General features: G+C 44.6%; 1 protein-coding gene across 1 annotated transcript in view; it reads left to right on the top strand.

Annotated features, from left to right (window-relative positions):
* Nucleotides 1-21,941, top strand: part of LOC121285102 (cytochrome P450 27C1-like) — a 45,105-nt gene extending 23,164 nt beyond the window's left edge. The window contains exons 5-9 of the mRNA XM_041201244.1: nt 2,886-3,049; nt 8,612-8,778; nt 10,567-10,645; nt 16,526-16,729; nt 19,740-21,941. Of these exons, the coding sequence (XP_041057178.1) occupies nt 2,886-3,049; nt 8,612-8,778; nt 10,567-10,645; nt 16,526-16,729; nt 19,740-19,856 (731 nt within the window). The 3' untranslated portion in view covers nt 19,857-21,941. The remainder of the gene's footprint in view (nt 1-2,885; nt 3,050-8,611; nt 8,779-10,566; nt 10,646-16,525; nt 16,730-19,739) is intronic.
* The last annotated feature ends 1,223 nt before the right edge of the window (nt 21,942-23,164 follow it).

The following is a 23,164-nucleotide window of genomic DNA, read 5'->3' on the forward strand; positions in this document are numbered from 1 at the left end:
ACTGGCTTTTTTGGTCTTATTCATCTTCTTTGTATTCCTAAAAGTCAATGTGTTTTCATATCTACCAGAAATCCATGGTCTCAGAAGTTGAAGTTTCATGGGGTTTACCATTATTGGTGTCCTGGATGTGTGCAATTATTCCAGGTAATAAGAAGTTGGATGATAACTTGTGAATGAGGAACTATGGGAAAACGGAGAATGAGGAACTGTGGGAAAAGTGAGATGATAGGCAAATCATAGCCATGTCAACCAGCTGTCATGAGCTCTGAATGTAGGTCGTTCTAATTTATCAAGCAAGAATGAGAGTTACTTTTTATCTTGTGTTCTGAGCTATTTAAACTCTTTGTCAAAGCCCCCACTTTGCTTGGATCAGGACAAGGTAGGTAGAGAAAAAGCGTTCCCACTGGTGGAAGGATCGAGAACAAGATGGCACAGATTTAACGTAACTGGCAAAAGAAGTAACGGAGACATGAGGAATTTTTTCACACAGTGAGTGGTCTGTATCTGGAAAGCGCTGCCTGAGAGCGTGGTGGAGGCAGGTTTAATCGAGGCATTCAAGAGGGAATTATCATTATCTGAAAAGGAAGGATGTGCAGGGTTATAGGGAGACGATGGGAGGCACCAGTTGCATTGCTCATTCAGAGAGCCAGCGCAGCCATGACGGGCTCCTCCTGAGCTGTAACAGTTCTGTGATCATATTTGTCGCATTGAGGACCTTGAGAACCTTCAAAAATTCCCTTAAGTTAGATTTCAAATTTTTTTCAAACTCGGTCTCAGGATGTGAGTGTCACTAGCAAGGCTGACATTTATTCCCATTCTTAGATACCATTGAGAAAGCAGTGATGAGCCACTTCCTTCAACCACTGCAGTCAATGTGGTGAAGGTGTTCCCGTCTGTTCTGCTAGCCATATTCAATCCCCTTGGGGAGTATAACATGAGGGGTTTGGTCGTTTTTAAGACTGAACATTTGACTCCATCTCTATTTGTAGTAGTGATCTACCAGGTAGGTCCTCTGCTCATTTCTCCAGGCCTTGTTGTCTTGCACTTTCCTCTTCACTTTCTCCGAAGAGCCTCGTTTTCAACTTCAATGAGCAATATGACCAGGGAAAACAATACATGAGGTGATTTCCCCTTGCCTTGCTCATGTGTGCTTCATGGAAACACAAGTCCTCTTCCTGAAGGATCCTCCGCCTAGAAGCAGCTGTGTCCCTCAAGGTTCTAGCTTTTCCGCTATCGTCACCGAAAATTCATTGGTTCCGCCATTGGCCATGGCTCATAACCCTGAACGTGGGACCCTTACCTGAGCCTGGGATCACTTGGAAGAGGACAGGGTCGGCCACCCCATGAAGTCTCAAATGCCCCTGCTACCCTGTCTTAGTAGGGTTCCAGATAAACTGCAGAAAATAACCAACAACTCCAACTTACATTCATATAGTGCCTTTAATGTCATTAAACATCAAAAGGCACTTGACAGAAATGTTATCAAACCAAAATTTGACACCGAGCCACGTGAAGAGATATCAGAACAGATGAGCAAAGGCTTGGTCAAAGCTTAGAAACGTGGGATGAATTTGACGCTGACCGGGCGGGCACATGCCCGACCCAATCGGGTGTGAAATCACGCAAGATAACGTCGGGCAAGTGTCCCGATGCCATCCCACACTCGCGTGATATTTTGGTCGGCGAAAGTCGGAATTGTCTCCGATTTTGCCTGGTCCGTCCAACCTTACGGTTGGCGGATGGGCACGTCGGCCAGGCGGACGTCACATTTTTCATCTAACCTCATCCAAGGGCGGAATGAGGTTCCGTTAGTAAATAAAATAAAAATAAGAGATCTGCGGGCAGCATTTTTATAATCAATATGCTCAGGTGCCTTTATTTCATGGTTTTTCGGGTCTGCAGCTCCCTGAGGCAGTTCTCAGCCTTCAGGGAGCTTTCGCTTCACACTGGCCTGTGCCCACGTTGATGTCATCGCCCGCCCTGGCCGTTAATTGGTCAGCCAGCGTGAAATCGCAAGTCGGGGGGCCAACCATGGTCGGTGGTCCGTTTCCTTATCTGCTCCTGGGCCCGCCGATCGCGCCTGCCCACCGAGCTGGAAGTTCAGGCCATAGGAAAAAGGAACAGGAGTAGGTCATTGGGTCCTTCGGACCTGCTGCGCCATTCAGTATGGTTATGGCTGATACTCTACCTCAACGCCCTCCTCCCACTGTCTCCCCACACCCCTTGACGTCTTTAAAGTCCAGAATATTTCCTTCTTAAATATATTGAGTGACTTGGCCTCCACAGCCCTCTGTGGTAGAGAATTCTGCAGGTTCACCACCCTCTGAGTGAAGAAGTTTCTCTTCATCTCAGTCCCTAATGGCCTACCCTGTATCCTGAGACAGTGACCCTTTTTTCTAGACCGCCCCCCCCCCCCTCCGCCCCCCCCCCCCCCCCCCCCCCGAGACAGAGGAAACATCATCCCTGCATTCAGTCTGTCCAGCCCTGTCAGAATTTTATACATTTCAATAAGAATCCTGGTCATTCTTCTAAACTCCAGTGAATACAGGCCAAGTAGGCCCAATCTCTCCTCATATGACAATCCTGCCATCCCAGGAATCAGTCTGGAGAACCCTAACTGCACTCACTGTATGGCAAGTATATCCCAACATAGGGAAGGAGACCAAAACTGCACACAATACTCCAGGATGGATTCAGACTGGTCAATATGGCAGTTTCATAGTTTTAGAGATTATATTTTGCAATAGTTTTCAAACTTTAGGGGCAAGCATGTTATGATAGAAATCGATGAAATATGTTGACTTAAAATTAATCAGTGTTGTTTTGTTTGCCCCCTTTTCTTCCCTTCACTCACTTGGTCATCCTTCCCCTGTCCATCTAACTAGGTGAGATCCATATTGACCGAAAAATAACTCAGATTAAGCGGCAACTGGAAGAGGGAGAGGAAATCCAGGGCGGACTATTGACCTCCTTGCTGGTCAATCAGGAGATGACTCTAGAGGAAATCTATGCAAATATGACGGAGATGCTGCTGGCTGGAGTTGATACGGTAAATCCAAGACCATGGTTATCTTTGGCTCTCTCTGTGTTAGGGGACACCCTGGGAGAAACTCGAGATCTGAATTCTTTTCCCTAAATTTGGAGATGCGAGTAGAATTCGTGAAGCACAAATTGGTCATTCCTTTACAAATTACTTCACTGATCAAATCCCTAGAACAATCCTTCACATTGAGGATCGTGGGGAAGTTAAATGAATCATAATAAAAGTAAGTAATTTTATTCAAATGTGAGTTCTTGTATTCTGAATTAGAGTCTCTTTATGGTTGGTCAGGTAAATATTGCTATGTGGATTAGAAAGATCCTAATTTTGATCCCTTTGTGGTGACTGGGTGAGATCAGCAATGAGCAGAGGGGGAAATCTGTGTACTAGTAAACTAGGAAAGCAGGGAATGCGTTAAAGATAAAGCGTAACCTCTACCATCTGGAGAGATGGAGGTGGAGTGGGGAACAACACTGGCGACATCAGGAAAACCCAGGATATTACTTTGCGATAAGTTAGGCCAACAGGTCCCGAGGATAATATCTTTCAAATGCAGCTAGAAAGAGTGATTGACCACTTGGTAAGATTACTCAATTTGGTGCAATTCCAACGGTCATTCAACATGGAATCACGGAATCACAGAATTTTAATGTGTGTGCACTGGCTCTCCAAATGAGCATTATGACCTAGTGCCATTGTTCGGCCTTTACCCTGTACCCCTACACATTGTTTCTATTCAAATAATCATCTAATGCCCCCTTGAATACTTCAATTGAATCTGCCTCCACCACACTTCCAGGCTGTGCATTCCAGACCCGAACCACTCGTTGTGTGAAAAAGTTTTTTCTCACATCACATTTGCTTCTTTTGCAAATCACTTTAAATCCGTGCCCTCTCGTCCTTGATCCCTTTACGAATGGGAACAGTTTCTCCCTATCAACTCTGTCCAGCCCCCTCATGATTTTGAACATCTCTATCAAATCTCCTCTTAGCCTTCTTCTCTCCAAGGAGAACAGTCCCAACCTCTCCAATCTGTCCTCATAGCTGAAGTTTCTCACCCTGGAACCATTCTTGTAAACCTTTTCTGCACTCTCTCCAATGTGTTCACATCCTCTGGCGCCCAGAATTGCACATAATACTCCAGCTGAGGTCTAATGAATGTCTTACATAAATTCAGCATAACCTCCTTGCTCTTGTGTTCTATGCCCCTATTAATAAAGCCTGGGATACTAAGTGCTTTATTATCTTTTCTCTCCACCTGTCCTGCCTCTTTCAATGATCTATGTACATACACACCCAGGTCTTTTTGCTCCAGTACCACCTTCAAAATTTCACCGCTTATTTTATATTGTATGTCCATGTTCTTCCTACCAAAGTGCATCACCTCACATTTCTCCGCATTGAACGTCATCTGCCACCTATCTGCCCACTCCACCAAATTGTCGATGTCCTTTTGAAATTCTACATTGTCCTCCTCACAGTTCACAACACTCCCAAGCTTTGTATAATCCACAAACTTTGAAATTGTCCCCTGCACACCAAGATCTAGATCATTAATATATATCAGGAAAAACAAGGGTCCCAATACTGACCCCTGGGGAACTCTACTACAAACCTTCCTCTAGCCTGAAAAATATCCATTGACCATTACTCTCTGGTTCCTATTTTTCAGCCAATTTTGTATCCGCATTGCTACTGTCCCTTTTATTCCATGAGCACTAACTTTTCTCACAAGTCTGTTTTGTGACACTGTGTCAAATGCCTTTTGAAAGTCCATGTACGCCACATCAACAGCATTACCCTCATCGACCTTTTCTGTTACCTCTTCAAACAACTCCAGCCAAGTTAGTTGAACGCAATTTCCTCTTTAGAAATCCATGCTGGCTCTTCCTTATCAACCCACATTTTTCCATGTGACAACTAATTCTATCCTGAATAATTGTTTCTGGAATCTTGTCCGCCACTGAAGTTAAATGAACTGGTCTATAATTGCTGGGTTTATCCTTACAAAGTCTTTTGAACAAGGGCGTAAGGTTTGAAATTCTCCAGTCCTCTGGCACCTCCCCTGAGTCTAGAGAAGACTGAAAAATTATGACCAGAGCCCCTGCAATTTCTATCTCCCTTCCCTCAATATCCTTGGAAGCACCTTATTGGTCTTGGTGCCTTGTCAACTTTAAGTACCAACAGTCTATTCAACATTTCCTCCTTATCAAATTTGAACCCTTCTAGTGACAGAGTTTCCTTGCCTGTCACAATGGCCTGGGTAGCATCTACCTCCTTGGTAAAGACGGATGCAAGTACCTCAACCATGGCCCCTTTGTCCATGTGTAAATCCCCTTTTAAGTCCTTAATCAGCCCTACTCTTCCTTTCACCACCATTTTACTACCTATATGCCTATAGAAGTCTTCGGGATTCCCCTTTATGTTGGCTGCCAGTCTTTTCTCATAATCCCTCTTCACTTTCCTAATATGCTTTTTCACCTCCCTTCTGAACATTCTGTATTTCCCTTGGTTCTCAATTGTATTTTCTACCTGACACCTGTCATAATCACACTTTTTCTTCTTTATCTTAATTCCAATCTCCTTTTCATCCAGGGAGCTCTAGATTTGTTTGCCCTACTTTTCCCTTTCGATAGAATGTACCTTGATTGTACCTGAATCAATTATTTTTTGAAGGTAGCCCATTGCTCAGCTACAGTTTTTCCTGCCAATCTTTTGTTCCAGTTTATCTAGCCCAGCTCCGTTCTTGCCCCATCGAAGTTGGCTCTCATCCGGTTAATTATTCTTACTCAGGAGTGTCTATCGTCCTTTTCTATCATTATCCTAAAACATACAATACAATGATCACTGCCTCCTAAATGTTCCCCCACTGACACTTGATCTACTTTGCCCACCTCATTTCCAAGAACCAGGTCTTTTCTTGATGGATTGGACACATACTGCTGTAGAAAATTTGCCTGAACACAATCTAGGAACTTCCGCCTCTCTCCACCCTTTACACTATCACTGCCCCAGTCTACATTCGGGTAACTAAAGTCCCCCATTATGAATGCTCCATAATGCATGCATCTCTCCGTAATTTCCCTGCGGATTTGTTCTTCCACGTCCTTCTCACTAGCTGGTGGTTTATAGACTACACCGAGCAGTGTAATTGCACCCTTTTTGTTCCTTAGCTCTAGCCAAATTGATTCTGTCCTTGATCCTCTGGGACATCCTCTTCAGCACTGCAATGCTCTCCTTAACCAATATGGCCGCCCCTCCTTTCCTATCTTTTCTGAACACCTTGTACCTGGGAATATTTAACAGCCAGTTCTGCCCTTCCTTGAGCCAGGTCTCTGTTATCGCCACAACATCATATTTCCACATGGCAATCTTCGCCTGTAACTCCCCAATCTTATTTACTATACTCCGTGCATTCACGTACACGCTTAGTAACCTGATTTAGACTTTCTTACTTTCTCCCTCACCCTGACTTCACCTATTAACTTACTATTCTCTATACTAGTGCTATCTGTCCCTCCCAGTATTTTGTGCACCCTGGTATTCATCTCTAATATTTTCTCTTGATTTCCACACCCTTGAGTTAGTTTAAAGCCCTCCCAACAGCAGGAGCAAAACACCCCGCAAGGAACTCAGTCCCAGCTCTGTTCAGGTGCAGCCCACCTGGCTTGTACAGGTACCATCTCCCCCAGAGCCAGTCCCAGTGTCCCAGGAATCTCTAGCTCTCCCTCCTGCACCATCTTTCCAGCCACACATTCATATGCCTTATCCTCCTATTTCTGTACTCACTGATAGGTGGCACTCGGAGTAATCCAGAGATTACTACAATTGAGGTCCTGCTTGCTAATTTTCTACCTAGCTCCCTAAATTCTGATTGCATGACCACATCCCCCTTCCTGAGTCATTGGTACCAAAGTGGACCACGGCCTCTGACTGTTCGCTCTCCCCCAAAGAATGCCCTGCAGCTGCTCTGTGACATCCTTGACCCTGGCACCAGGGAGGCAACACACCATCCTGGAGTCACATCTATGGCCACAGAAATGCCTGTCTGCTCCCCTAACCAATGAATCCCCTGTCACTATTGATCTTCCTTTCTTCTTCCTCCCTCCTGTTAGCCGAGCCCTTCGTGGTGCCACAAAGTTGGCTCTGACTGCACTCTCTGAAGAACCAGCGCATTCACCAGCTTCCAAAATGGAAAACCAACTTGTGAGCAGGACCCCAGGGGACTCCTACGCTACCTGCCTACTTCTCTTTTGGACTGCCTGGTGGTCACCCATTCCCTCTCTGTCTCCAGACCCTTAAGCTGCGGTGTGACCACCTCTCTGAACGTGCTACCCACCTAGCTCTGAGCCTCATGGATGCACCACAGTGACTCCAGCTGCTGTCGAGCTCTGAAACCCGGAGCTCAAGTTTCTGCAGCTGGCAGCACTTCCTGCACACGTGGTTGTCTAGGACACCAGTAGCGTCCATGACTTCGCACATATTACAGGACACACATTCCACTCAACTGAGCTGCCCTGCCATCTCTTAACTCTACCTCCTGTATGTAAACTTTATTCTACTTTGGATTATTTATATTACTTTATTATATTGGCCTTAAATTTCCCTTATTTCTAGTTCTTCACAGTTAAATCCAAGTATAGCTACTTGTTTAAAAATACTACACTTATCTAATTTGCTCACCAGGTCCTACTTACCAAGGCCGCTGTTCTTCTTTCCGAGGTAAGGTAGAAAAGGAAAGGAGTACCTCCTCCCTCCTCACTGAACTCCCTCAGTCACCTCTGCTCTCGAATTCTCACTGCTTCTCGTGCTGTTTTTATAGCTCCTCTGCTCTACTCTAGGTGCTGCTGACTGCCTTGTTAGGGGTCCTCCTCTCACACTTCGCTCTAGGTGCTGCTGACTGCCTGTCCTGGGTTTCTCCTCTCACACTCTCCTCTAGGAGAGATCACTCCAGGGTCACTGTTCAAAAATAAGGGATCGCCCATTTATGTCAGAGATGAGAAGAATTTTTTTCTCTGAAGGTAGTGAGTCTTTGGAATTCCCTTCTTCAAAACTAAGTGGAAGCAGAGTCTTTGAATTTTTTCAAGGCAGAGCTAGATAGATTCTTGATAAACAAGGGGGTGAAAGGTTACCGGAGGCAGGCAGGAGGTTACAATCAGATCAGCCATGATCTTATTGAATGGTGGAGCAGGATTGAAAGGGCTGAGTTGCCTACTCTTGTTCCTGGTTTGTTTGTTCGTATATCCGTAATTTTCAATGTCCAGGAGATGGTAAGATAGTTTGGGAGTCAGTAATTTCCATCAATTATATAATAAAAACAGAAAATGCTGGAAATACTCAGTAGGTCTGGCAGAATCTGTGGAGAGAGAGAAACAGGGTTAACATTTCCAGTCTGTGGCCTTTCACCAGACCTGCGGAATATTTCCAGCCTTCTCTGTTTTTCTTTTGGATTCCTAGCTTCCGCTGTATTTTGCGTTTGTAATAGCCTGCTAATTCTATTATGGATTTTCAGGACAGGGGAAGGGGCTTTCCTGCCTTGTGGTAAACACTCGGCCTGTTGTTTAATTCCAGACATCTTTTACTTTATCCTGGAGCACGTACTTACTGGCCAGAAATCCCACAGTTCAGAGTGAGGTGTATGCAGAGATTGCTCAGAACCTTGGACGTGACGTGACCCCAACAGCACAGGATTTGTCCAAATTACCTTTGGTCCGGGGAGTTCTCAAGGAAACGCTGAGGTAAAACAGTTCCCAGCAAAAGTTGCCTCTTTTGTCTTAACCCCTTTCGTCAATTTGTTTTTGGATGCTCTGCCCTCATCTGTACTGGACCTGATGGTCAAATCAGACCCTGAGATGAGATGCCTCTAAATTGATCTGGCAGCAATGAAGTTTTGATATTGAATGGGTAATTTGCCAATATAATCACTGCATTTCAATGAGTAATTGATTGCATGAGGTTTCGGGGGCGGTTTGTCAGGAAAGGTTACCCACAAAATGACTTTGCAGAGCAACTTTTCTTCAGTGGATATTCTCCAGTGAAAGCCCCACTCTTTCTGGTGTAAGCCCTAGCTCACCTGGTGGGGGAAGGTGGTGCACAAGAACTAAACCACTATCAGGCATTGTTCATACCGGAAGGGGGCCAGAAGTGAGTGGGTTGCATGATACATCTCTGCACAGCACCGAGGGACTGCTGTAGTACTGGAGCTGCCACCTCTCCTCTGAGAGGCATTAAACCAAGGCACCATTCTACAAGATCAGGAGGGCAATAAAAAGATCCCGTGATCCTATTTGTAGAAGAGCAGAGACGTTCTCCCACGGGCTGGTCAAAATTTCTTCCTCAACTTACATCAACAGATAAACTAACAGAAGGAGTGGATATTAATTTTATTGCTATGTGCTCGCCTGTGTGGGATTACTCAAGTACTTCATTGTAAATAGTCATTTGGTAGTACTGAACTTGAGTATTGCTGAAAAAATAGACATGTCAAAGCTTTTCATCTTGCACATATCAGGACACTTCGCAAGAATAACAATAGAAGGGGAAAACAACAATTTATACTGCATATAAAGAGAGTGCTAATTGGTTGACAGGTGGACTCCAGTTGAGGCATTGCCATGGAGAATGCACAGTGAAGGTGACTGACAGTTAACTGCCAAGCATTGTTTGAAATTTAAAGCAGGCAGCTTGACCCTGATTGGTCAAGGCATTGCCTTGAGTGAGGAATGAGTCAGCGAATGGCTGTCACTTCGACATGTCTCTTTATTTCAGCAATACTTCATTGTAAGTGAAGGTCTTTTGAGAAGATTTTCTGTGACATTTCTCTATATGAAAGCAAACCCTTCCCACGCCTGTAATCCTGATGTATTGACAAACAAGCACATTCACTAAATTGTCAGTCGTTTAATCCTATTCAAGCAGCTGTCTATCTGCCCCAACGGCAGTGGGAGGTGATTACAATCACTGGAAGTAAGCTGCACTATTTAGATCTTAAATACAATTCAGAGCCCTGTTGCCCAGCATTTAAATACACTCAGTAACAAAAGATGTTTCAAAGGTGGCCATTGTATCGACTCCATCATGTAATGCAGCATTGAGAGCGTTTTATGGGGCCTCTCAAGATGTCGCCCTGGGGGAGTAATATACAAACAGAAATCTGTCTGCCACTTTGCTTTCCTTAATGCAGTAATTTGGTGCTCAAGTCCAGCTTTTAGTTTTAATTGGAATTTCTCAGCAGATCCATGAAAAGATGCTTTTCCCCCATTGGCCGCCATTCCGGTTCCTGATTGCTATCCATTTCTTCGTGTCAGAGATCACATGTGTCTGGTGAAGGGACAGCCTGTTCTGTGAAGTACCTTGTGAAATGAGTTTACTGAGGCTCACTGTTATGACAAGAGGAGGGTAGGTTGGAGGAAGGATAGCACCAGCCTAGTGTGAGGAAACCTGTTCAGAAAAGTAACTTTGATGTTAGTGACTCGGGAAGAGCATTAATTGTAAAGTGCGAAATTCCCTTTTGCTTTTCATTGCAGACTCTTCCCTGTTCTTCCCGGGAATGGACGGGTCACCCAAGAGGACATGATTGTTGGTGGATACTTCATCCCAAGCGGAGTGAGCTGAACATTTATTTTGATGAATTACGTTCAGTAACATAGCTGTTAAATTACTCGTACTGTGGACTTTAATAACTTCATAAGGTTTTGAATCTTTGTTAGTATGAAGAATGTGTAAATAACAACTTGTATTTATAGAACCGTAAATTCATAGAATCTTACAACACAGAAAGAGGCCACTCGGTCCATCATGCTTGTGCTGGCTCAAAGAGCAGTTGAAAATTATTTATGGAATCGACTTCCACCCGCTCTTCAAGTCAAGCGTTCTGACAACATTGAATGAAAAACAACCTCCTTGTCTCCCCTCCATATCTATTGGCAATGATGTTAAAAATCTATGACCTCTGGTTGTTGAGTCATTTGCTAACAAGAATAACTGTTCTTGATCTAGGCCAACAAAACCTCTCAAAAAGTCCCATGAGGCCTCCTCTTAACCTTCTCGGTTCCTAGGAGAAGAGTCCTAACTTTTGCAATTAAAAACAAAAAATGCCAGAAATACTCAGAGGCTGGCAATATCTGTGGAGAGAAAAACAGTTAACATTTGCAACCTGTGACTTTTCAACAGAAGTAACTTTTGCAACCACTCCTCAACTCAAGTGATTCATTCCTGTCAAACCACCTCCTCTGTAGGCCATTTGGCTCCCACCTAGATGACGCATTAGCACATCAAAATGTCCCAAGGCACCTCTGTGCATATGGTAAGACAGGCAAATGTTTTAAAATTCAATTGTGAGTGACACTGGCCCACCCCTCGTTGCCCTGAGATGGTGTTGATTAGCAGATCGTTTACAGTGAAGTCGCTTGTTAGGCTACTGTATAGAGCAGTGCTCCCCCAACTTTTCCTGCTGTCACCTTATTTTAACGCTTAGATGCAAAAGTACATACAGACATGTGAATTAGACCATTTGGCCCCTCAAGTCTGCTCTGCCATTCAATAAGATCATGGCTGATCTGATTGTAACCTCAGCTCCATATTCCCGACTAACCCCGATAACCTTTCAGCCATTTGCTTGTCAATCTATCTCCCGCTGCTTTAAAAATATTCAAAGATTCTGCTTCCATTGCCTTGTGAGGAAGAGTTCCAAAGACTCATGACCCTCTGAGAGAAAAAATCTCTTCATCTCTGTCCTAAATGGGTGACCCCTTATTTTTAAACAGTGACCCTAGTTCTAGATTCTCCCACAAGAGGAAACATCCTTTACACATCCAACCTGTCAAGACCCCTCAGGATCTTATATGTTTCAATCAAGTTGCCTCTTACTCTTCTAAACTCCAGTGGATACAAGCCTAGCCTGTCCTACCTTTCCTCATAAGACAACCCTCCCATTCCAGTAATAAGTCCATTAAACCTTCCCTGAACTGCTTCCAACACATTTACACCCTCCCTTAAATAAGGAGAACCGTACTGTACACAATATTCCAGATGTGGTCTCCTCAGTGCCCTATATGACTGAAGTATAACCTCTTTAATTTTTGATTCAATTCCCCTTGCAATAAATGATATTAGCTTTCCTAATTACTTGCTGTACCTGCATACTAACCTTTTGCAATTCATGCACTAGGACACCCAGATCCCTCAGCATCTCAGAGCTCTGCAATCTCTCAGCATCTCTCGATCATCAGTAAAGTAATGGAAAGGATCATCAACAGTGCTAGAAAGCGGCACTTGCTTAGCAATAACCTGCTCACTGACACCCAGTTTGGGTTCCACCAGGGCCACTCAGCTCCTGACCTCGTTACAGCCTTGGTTCAAACATGGACAAAAGAGCTGAACTCCCGAGGTGAGGTGAGAGTGACTGCCTTTAACAACAAGGCAGCATTTGACCAAGTGTGGCATCACAGGGCCCTAACAAAACTGGAGTCAATGGGAATCAGGGGGAAAACTCGCCGCTGGTTGGATTCATATCTAGCATGAAGGAAGATGTTTGCGATTGTTGGAGATCAGTCATCTCAGCTCCATGATATCCCTGCAGGAGTTCCTCAGGGTAGCGTTCTAGACCCAACCATCTTCAGCTGCTTCATCAATGACCTTCCTTCCATCATAGGGTCAGAAGTGGGGATGTTCTCAGATGATTGTACAACGTTCAGCACCATTCATGACTCCTCAGATACTAAAGCAGTCCATGTCCAAATGTAGCAAGACCTGGTCAATATCCTGGACAAGTAACATTTGTGCCACACAGGTGTCAGGCAATGACCATGTTCAACAAGAGAGAATCCAACCATCGCCCCTTGATGTTCAATGGCATTGCATTCGCTGAATCCCACACTATCAACATCCTGGGGGTTATCATTGACCAGAAACTGAACGGGAATAGCCATATAAATACTGTGACTACAAGAGCAGGTCAGAGGCTAGGAAACGTGTGATGAGTAACTCACTTCCTGACTCCCCAAAGCCTGTCCACCATCTACAAGGCACAAGTCAGGAATGTGATGGAATACTCCCCATTTGCATGGATGAGGCAGCACCCACAACACTTAAGAGGCTTGACACCATCCAGGACAAAGCAGCCCTCTTGATTGGCACCACAGCCTCAAACATTCACTCCCTCCAGCACCGATGCACAGTAGCAACAGTGTGTATCATCTACAAGATGCATTGCAGGAATTCACCAAGGCTCCTTCGACAGCGCCTTCCAAACCCATGACCACTACCATCTAGAAGGACAAGGGCAACAGATAGATGAGAACACCACCACTTGAAGCTCCCCTCCAAGTCACTCACCATACTGACTTGGAATTATATCACCGTTCCTTCACTGTCGCTGGGTCAAAACCCTGGCACTCCCTTCCTAACAGTCCCCAACAGGGACTGCAATGGTTCAAGAAGGCAGCTTTCCACCACCTTCTCAAAGGCAACTAGGGATGGGCAACAAATGCTACCCCAGTCAGCGATGCCCTCATCCTGTGAATGGATTAAAAATAAATTTAAATAATACGCTCCATTTTATTCTTCCTGCCAGAATGGACAGTTTCACACATTATATTCCATTTGTCAGATATTTGCCCACTAACCTAACCTATCTATATCCTTTGTAGGCTCTTTATGTCATCTTCACAACTTATTTTCTTATCCATCATCAGCAAATTTAGCAACCATACCTTCTGTCCCTTCATCCCAGTCATTTATATAAATTGTAAAAAGTTGAGGTCCCAGCACTGATCCCTGAGGCACACCGCTCGTTACATCTTGCCAACCAGAAAATGACCCATCTATGCCTATTCTGTGTTTCCTGTTAGCCAGCCAGTCTTCTATCTATGCCAATATATTACCCCCTATACCATAGGCTTTTATTTTCCACAATAACATTTAATGTGGCACCTTATCAAATGCCTTCTGGAAATCTAAGTGCAGTACATCCACTGGTTCCCCTTTATCCACAGCACGTTATTTCTTCAAAGAACTCCAATAAATGGTTAAACATGATTTCCCTCTCACAAACTCAATTGCTGATTCTGCCAGATTACCTTGAATTTATCTAAGTGCCTTGCTATAATGTCTTTAATAATAGCTTTTAACATTTTTCCTATGACAGATGTTAAGCTAACTGACCTGTAGTTTCCTGCTTTCTGTCTCCCTCCTTTTTTGAATAAAGGAGTTACGTTCGCTATTTTCTAGTCTAATGGGAGCTTCCGCAAATCTAGGGAAGTTTGGAAAATTAAAATTGCTTCACACTTGGTGCAACCTCAGAGTGAAAATTGCATGGGGTGGGGGGGAAGAGTTATTGACCAGGGTGCAGTGGGGTGCAGAGGTTGCTGATCAACGGGGAGCAGTTTTTGAGGTGGGGGGAGTTGTTGACCAAGGGCAAGGGACATCAGGGGTACAGGCTTACAAAGAAAATTCAGGCACCTACCGTTTTGCAGGCAATGTTGTCAGCAATTGAGCCTCAAAGCTCATTACATTAGGCTACACCCACCGCCAAAAAAAACCCCATGCATTTAAAGGGAACTCGCAGCCAATCCCAGCATGGTCAAATATCACCCTCTGCTCTACAGCCGTGATTGCTACCTCAGAGGCCGAGACCCAATTGTTCGTCCCACAATTCCACAGTTTGGGAACCCTCCTTATAGAGAGCATGAAAAATCAACCACGTAGTGTGGGACTGGAATCACACATTGAAGGGTCTGGGTAGAAATGGCACATTCCCTTCTGTGAACACCGTGGGTAAACAGATTGGGTCTTTATAACCGTTCAGCAGCTAGTTAAGGGTAAAGTTGGCCATGACTCCTGTTGCAGCTGGTATTAACAGTGACCCTTGATTGAGAGTGTGCTGTGTAGGTTCAGAATCAGATTTGGATACAAATGATTCCCCTTCTCATTTGTTCTGTCTCCTTGCCTCCCCAGTCAAGTAATTTGCTGATGTTTACTTTTAATTACATATGAAAAACAGCCAATTTTTAAATCTATTATTAATGTGGCATTGCTGACAAAGCCTATGATTCCTGCCCTAGGAATGTGCTATTAAGCCGGTGCCTTGACCTGCTGGAGTCCACGTGGCGAAGGTGTTCCCACTGTGCCATTATGTAGGGAGTCCCAGGTTTTTGAGCCAGTGACGATGAAAAAACGCAGAAACAGGAGGAGACCATTTCGCTCCTCAAAACCATTCCACCTTTCATTGAGAGCATGGCTGATCTACAGTCTAGCTCCGTATACAGTTAGGTTGGTGTACAATTTTGAGGTGGTGGTGTTCCCTTGCACTTGCTGCCCTTGTCCTCCTAGGTGGTGCAGATCACGGGCTTGAGGAGGTCACCTGCAGAAGAGAAGTATTTTCAAGTCTTTGTTGACACATTCCTGAAGATCTACAAGGCTTGGAGAAAACTTTGGCATGATGAACACCCCTTTTCCTATTTTCATAGAGGCTCTTGTCTTCTTTCTAAACCCCCTGAGGGCCTGGGTGGAATGAGTAACTCACAACATTGGGAAATGATGGGGGATAAATCCTCATCTTGCCAAACATTGCTCTGTTGTGGCATTGCACCAGAGCTCATCCTTCATAAGTTGTGCAAGAGGAGAAGGCTTTGGATCCTTGGGAGTAGTCCAACTTTGATGTGGTGTTACGTGAATTAAAAAAAGCACCAAATAAAATGTTTTTTTATTCTTTCTTGGGATGTGGGCATCACTGGTGAGGCTGGCATTTGTTGCCCATCCCTAATTGCCCTTGAACTGAGTGGCTTGCTAAGGCCATTTCAGAGGGCAGTTAAGAGTCAACCACATTGCTGTGGGTCTGCAGTCACATGTAGGCCAGACCAGGTAAGGATGACAGATTTCCTCCCCTAAAGGGCATGAAAGAACCAGATAGATTTTTACATGATCACTATCACTGAGACTAGCTTTATAATTTCAAATTTACTAAATGAGCTTGAATTTCACCAGCTGCTATGGTGGGATTTGAATCCATACCCTCAGGGCGTTAGCTTGGGCCCCAGGATTACTAGTCTAGTGACATTACCACTACACCACCATCTTCGCCATGTACCTCTGTCACAATCTCCTCCATCCCTCTCAATTCTACTACATTTATTCTCACTTCTCAATTCCAAATCTTCTATTGTACAATCTTCCTCTTCCTTGCACTCTCCTTATTGAGCCTTCACTCTATCTCCCATCGATCAGTCTTTCCCAGTGCCTCACATCACCTCATCACCTTCAGAGTTCTCTTCCTCTGGCTATCTGCAGACTTGGTGCTAACTCGATACCTTGACATGATTTTATTGTCATTCTCTCCCCGTTGGACCTTGGTGTCTTGGATCTTTGTTCTTTGAATCAGGTTTCTCCATCAAAAGTTTGTCTCCAAACCCTGTACCCTGAGGGGTGGGGGGAAAGGGGGTTGCAACAATAATTCCTTCACTTGTTTTTATCTCTCTTCCTCCCCAGACTCAGCTTGCCCTCTGCCACTACACCACGTCTCACGACAGCGAGGTTTTCAAAGAGTCTGAGGAGTTCCAACCACAACGCTGGCTGAGGAAGACCGACATGGACCGGGTGGATAACTTTGGTGCCATCCCGTTTGGCTACGGGGTGCGGAGCTGTGTGGGACGGAGGATCGCAGAGCTGGAGATACACCTAGCGCTTATACAGGCAGGTCTTGCTGCTCATCAGGAGGCTGGCAAAGGGTTCCGGGGGAGGAAAACACTTAGTTCTCATGCCAGCGTAGAGCTTGTATTTTCATGAGAGTGTGGGGTTTATAGCACAGGTTGTTCAGCATTTTGAGGGGGTTAAATTTCTCAGGAGATCTTGCGAAGCAGCAGGTAGCGTCCTGCATACAAACATACGAATTAGGAGCAGGAGTAGGCCACTCAGCCCCTCAAGCCTGCTCTGCCATTCAATAAGATCATGGCCGATCTGAATGTAACCTCAACCCCACATTCCTGCCTACCCCAATAACCTTTCACCCCCTTGTTAATCAAAAATATATGCAGCCTTAAAAATATTTAAAAACTCTGCTTCCACCACTTTTTGAGGAAGAAAGTTCCAAAGACTCTCAACCCTCTGAAAGAAAAAAATTCTTCTCATCTCTGTCTTAAATGAGCGACCCCTTATCCACCCTGTCAAGACACCTCAGGATCTTAAAGGTTTCAATTAAGTCGCTGCATACTCTTCTAAACTCCAGTGGATACAAGCCTAATCTGTGCAGCCTTTTCTCATAAGACAACCCACCCATTTCTGGTATTAGGCTAGTAAACCTCTCAACTGCTTCTAACACATTTACATTTTTCTTTAAATGAGGTGCCCAGTGCTGTAGACAATGCTCCAGATGTGGTGTCACCAATTCCCTGTACAACTGAAGCATAACCTCCCTATGTTTGTAATCCATTCCCCTCACAATAAATGATAACGTTCCGATAGCTTTCCCAATTACCTGCCGTACCTGCATACTAACCTTTTGTAATTAATGCACTTGGACACCCAGATCCCTCTTAATCTCAAGAGCTCCTCAATCTCTCGCCAGTTAGATTAAAAGCTTTTTTATTCTTCCTGCCAATATGAACAATTTCACATTTGCCCATTTGCACCTGAGACATAAGCTCTGGGTTCAAGTCCCGCCCCAGGTCTTGATGGCCAAGGAAGGTGCATTTATGACATGGCCAACCAGGTTGAGTGTCAGTCTCTAAATCGATCCAACGCACCAATGGCAGGGGGTAAGAGCGGGAGAGATTCCTGGTCAGCCATGCGATGGAAAGAAAGTTGGAGCCTCTACTATCACTATCCATAGCTCCAGACTACAATACGCTTGTAAAAGTGCCTGTTGCCACAGCAACTCAGACTCCCTGAGTGAACCATAGCAAATCAGCACATTTCTTAGGGAACCTACATTTTGATTTGAAGGCTTTTGTGCCTTGTAATGGATTTGGATACATCAGAACCCCCAGCTGAATGGAAAACCAACATTCTCTTGAGATTTAGAAGCTGTCGGGCAAAATTATATAATGGTCACAATATTAGGCCAGAAGTTGAGAGTTCAAATCCTACCTTATCCTTAATTCAGTAGATTCATTCAGTACAGACAGAGGCCATTCAACCCATCATGCCTGTGCCGGCTCTTTGAAAGAGCTGTTCAATTGGCCTCACTCCCTTGCCCTTTCCCCATAATTTTCTTTTTTCAAGTATTTTTTCAATTCCTTCTCGAAGCTGCTTCCACCACATTGCAGGCATTACATTCCAGATCGTCATAACTTGCTATACAAAAGAAAATTCTCCTCTTCCCTCTGATTCTTTCATCATTTATCTTAGATTTACTGACCCTCCTACCAGTGAAAACAGTACTTCCCTAACTACTCTATCAAAGCCCCTTCAGAATTTTGAATACCTCTTCCCTTAACCTTCTAATTGGGTAATTTGGGAGCTAGCTCCAGGCAACAGTGACCATTAAAACTATTAGATCGGCATAAAAATCCTCCATTTGTTATCCTTGAGGGAGATGAACCTACTAACCCCATGGAAACTTGTCAGTTCCAAGCTGTAAGTTTGACTCTTAATGCCCTCTCAAATGGCCTAGCAAGCAGTTTTGCTGTAACACACTCACTACTCAAGAATGTGTGTGTTAGTCTTGGCTCTGCTGGTAGCGCTCTCTCCTCTTGAATTAGGTGAGTTCTAAGGTCAACTTATGTTTATATGCTGCCGTTCATGACTTCAGGATGCCCCAGTGCACTTTACATCCAATGAAGTACTTTTCAAATGTAGCCACTGTCCAAATGTAGGTAATTTGCACACAGCAAACTCCCACAAACAGTAATGTCATCAATACCAGATCATCTGTTTTTGTGATGTTGATTGAGAGGTAAATATTGGCCAGGACACTAGGGATAACTCACTCCCCTGCTCTTCGAAAAAAAAGATCTTTTGAGACAGCAAACTGGGAGCTAGTAATTAATGTCTCATTCAAAACCTGGTACCTCTGACAGTGCAGCACTCCCTCAGTACTGCACTGGAATGTCAGCCTTGATTTTTGTGGGACTTGAATCCACAACTTCCAACTCAAGAGGCAAGTGTGCTACCAGTTAAGCTAACAATCATGGTTAAACAGGCATGAGATTTTAATTCAGGTCGGAGTTAAAAAGACAAAGCTATAACTCTGAAATTTTAAAAAAATAGATGAAACATCTGTATGAAATGAGGAAGAATAGCCTAGAGAAGGTGAAAATGGCTCATGGACCTTTATCTAATCACTCACTAGAGGGGATTGGGGAGAAGAAAGAGCCTGTGTAAACTGTCCCACTCATATCTTAACTCGTACCAGGTCCCATTCACTTATCACTCCTGTGCTCACTGACCTTGATTGGCTCCTGTCCAGGGACCAATTCATAGTTGAAATTGGCATCCCATGTTCAAGCTCTGGAATTTCCTTCCCAAACCCAACTGTCCCTTCTCATTTAAGTCACTCATAAAACTTACCATTTTGACCAAACTTTTGATCACCAATCCTAATAGTTCCTTGGCACAGCTTAGTGCAAAATGTGGTCTGATAATACTCCTGTGAAGTGCCTTGATGTTTACTCCATTACAGGTTCTATATAAAAGCAGATTGTTGTAGAGGGCATTTACTTTATATCCCACTTGTACTGACCATTTTAACCTCTGCTTTCTTTAGCTCCTGCAAACATTTGAGATACAGGTGGCTCCCAGTACTGGAACTGTTCCTGCCAAAACGCATGGCCTACTGTGTCCCGGGAAGCCTATCGACCTGAAATTTGTTGACAGGAAGTAATGTCACCCCATCCACGACATGGGTGTAAGGGGAGCACAGGCCTGTGTGGCATGAAGTGGACACCTGGAGAACCGACTGAAAACATTTTCAATATGTGTCGCGAACAGATCTGATTTAAGCCGACAATGATGAGGCTTTCGAAGCGACTGGGGAAACAACGACAGGCAATGAGGAAATGACTACAGAGGCTTTTATTCAACTTGATTTTATCTGCATGCGCAGAGCAGAGATTGTTCCACCTTAAATTGATGTCAGAGATCGTTGTTTGACAAAGTGCTAGTTGGAGAATGTTTTTTTTTTCCTTTGGGAGATTGCAAGGTTACATCTTGTTGCTTTACAAACCCTACCTCCGTAACATTTTCTCCAATCCCCAACAATTTCTCACCTCCCCCACCATCCTAAGATTCTATGCTCACCACCTGCCCTGAATGTGCTTATCGGCAACGTTATCTCTAAGCTGTAAGGATAATGCATGGCTACACAACCAAGCAGGGGATAAGCAAGCTGTGCACAGGCAGTGATCCCATTAAGATGAGCAGCTGCAGAGCAGTCTTAAAAGAGACTGCACCTTGCAAGAAATGGTCCATGCACAAAGAGGGAGATTTAGAGGGAGCATTGCTTCTGGTGCTGGAGCATGCTTGCAAGGTTACTGTCACCATTGCACTTACTGCAATGATCTCAAACCAGTGTGGGATGGGACCAAGAGGAAGCCCCTTAATTAAAATAGCCAGTAATGCCTACCCCATCATCTTATTAATCAAGAGACAGACTTTTAAAGGTCCAGATATTTGGTCTAAAAATGAGTTGCTCATTATAAAACATAAACTAATACACATTGACAGCTGGTTTATAAACTTATAACTGGTCATATGAAACTACACTTAGTCCCACAGTTTACCTCGGGTTCTAAAAACAGACCCAGTGAGATCTCGACCCACCCCTCTCCTCGTAATAATCTTCCTGCTTTCATCCCAAATTAAGGCTGATTAACATTCCCATTAGGAAGGAAATCGAGTTCCATGTTTGTATGTTTAATTCTGCAGTTTTGGTCATTGGACAGTTGAACCTTGTGCATTGACTCCCTAACTTAGCATTAGTAAAACCGCCTCCCTTATGTTAGCTGATTGGCAGACTCAGATTTTCGTGGACCAATGGTGCGATTGCTGAGATACAGTAGTAGATTTTACAATGTAAGCACAAGGAAGCCAAGGCACTGATATTACTGGCCTATCACAAGAACTGCCAAAGCACCAAATATAAAAGTCTGTTTAGTTGTAAATGAAGACCTGATGACAGCATCAATGCTGAAGAATAACCTGGGTCTGAATTTTCACCTTGACGGAGACCCTTTCCAACTTAGCCAAAATGGCACCGGAGGCCCAAACCAAGAGGTCCTATTCCCGAACCCGGTACCCACAATTTTTGTGTGGGTGGGGGGTGCGAACGGGGGGAAGGTTGCACTTTGGACATGCGCATTTCACAGAGGTAGCTGTACATGTGAAACTGCAGCTGCTTTCAGTCAGATTTCATTTCCAAAAGGAAGGGATGGGAAATATGACATGCTCTTTAGACTTATCAGGAGAAGGTCTAAAGCTGCCAAAGTTATTTGGAGGGTTAGGCTAGCCTTTTGGAGAAGTGGGGTGCTCTTTTGAACAGGTCCAGGGACACCTTTGGGAAAGGTAAGATGCCCTTTGCGATTGTTAAAAGTAGGCATGAATGTGCATAAGAAGTGTATAAACTCATTGGAGCTGTCAAGTGAACTGTCAAGCTGTTGAGGAATTTAAGTCTCCTGCCCTTTAAATTTTTGAAAAAAAACTGCCTGCTGTGCTTTTAAAAAAACATCAGTGCCTGCTCTGTCCATTGACATAAGCTTGAGGGCTATCATCATAGGTTTTGTGCTGCATGACTGATTTCACATTCTATCATTATTATCACAGTGGGATGCCTGTCAGTTCACAGTTTGACTGCTCCAAGTGCTTATAAAGTCTTTGAAGACGGGCTGTGAATACAAATGCTTATTTCATAAGGGCTTAAGTAGTTGAAGGAAGTTAAACATGGGGTAGAATTCTCCCCCCCCCCCCCCCCCCCCCCTTACTGGGGGGTTGTGCAGGGGCAAACGTGGACCTGACCGACGCCCCCAATCGGGTCAGCACTGCCATTTTACATAGGGGGGCCAATTAAGGCCCAGCCAGCATGACATGCGCCCAGAAGCGCTGTTTGCTCCCCTGTACGGGTGGGGTGGATGGTTCCCTGAGTCGGGAGAGAGCTCTTTCACGCTTGCACCTGAAATAGCACGGAAATTTCCCTGAGGCACAGAGGTGCCTCAGGGAGATTAATTTAAAGTTTAATAAAGAAGAAAAAAATTTTTAGACCATGTCCCCTCATGTGAAACTGTCACATGAACTAGGACATGTGTATTAATTTTATTAGCAATTTTTCCAAGATTTCAAAGACATTCACGAAACCGCATCCGGCCCTTGGGTGAGGTTCCATGAAAAGTACGAAGGCCGCCTGGGCCCTTCGCCTGCCCACCAACCTTAAGGTTGGACGGGCAGCTTTCTCAATAGGGTTAATTAGTTAATTAATGGCCTTAACAGGCCTTTGGCAGTTCAGCGGGCGCACAGCCGAGTTGGCTGTGCGCCCGCCGAACTGAAAATCTAATTGATGCGTGGTGCCCAACGTCACCCTGCATCATTTTACGCCTCGGCGAGCAGGCCCCACCCCCACTCACCGAGCTGAAAATTCTCCCCATGGTGAATTGGTTTTTATCAATGATAGTGGTTTTTTTTAAATGCTAAATATCAATGGAATTTTATTTTAAGAACTTTAGTTCATCTCAGCATGGCTCCTCAGGTCTGCCCATGGTGGATACTGGGTGAATTGACATGGAAGGTGTAAGGGCAAAGGGTGATAGATGGGGTGGCATGAGCTGGCACTAAGTTGCTATAGGGACTATAAAGGGCCATGGTGGTTGGGACATAGGTTGGCATGGAGGGAATGAGGAGCCATGGGGGTTGGGTGAAGAGGCATTGGTTCGCATGGATCGTGGGGACTGTGTGGGAGTTTGAGGGGTGATGGCTAGAGGGCTGTTCTTTGTTTTATTGGGTTTTTTTTACCAGCTGTGATGAAGTCCCAGAGCACCCAGACCAGCCCTTCTCACAGCTTGTCTCTGCGCTCAGCAGCTCCTGTGGCTGTCTCTGCACTGTTTCCAGGGAAACAGGCCCAACTCCAATTACCACCCATCCCCCCCCACAGAATGATAATCCGACCGGCTGGGGCACTTTCTCTCAAGTCGGGCTTGTGGTGCT

Source organism: Carcharodon carcharias, chromosome 12 (assembly GCF_017639515.1).
Source record: "Carcharodon carcharias isolate sCarCar2 chromosome 12, sCarCar2.pri, whole genome shotgun sequence".
Lineage (NCBI taxonomy): Eukaryota > Metazoa > Chordata > Chondrichthyes > Lamniformes > Lamnidae > Carcharodon > Carcharodon carcharias.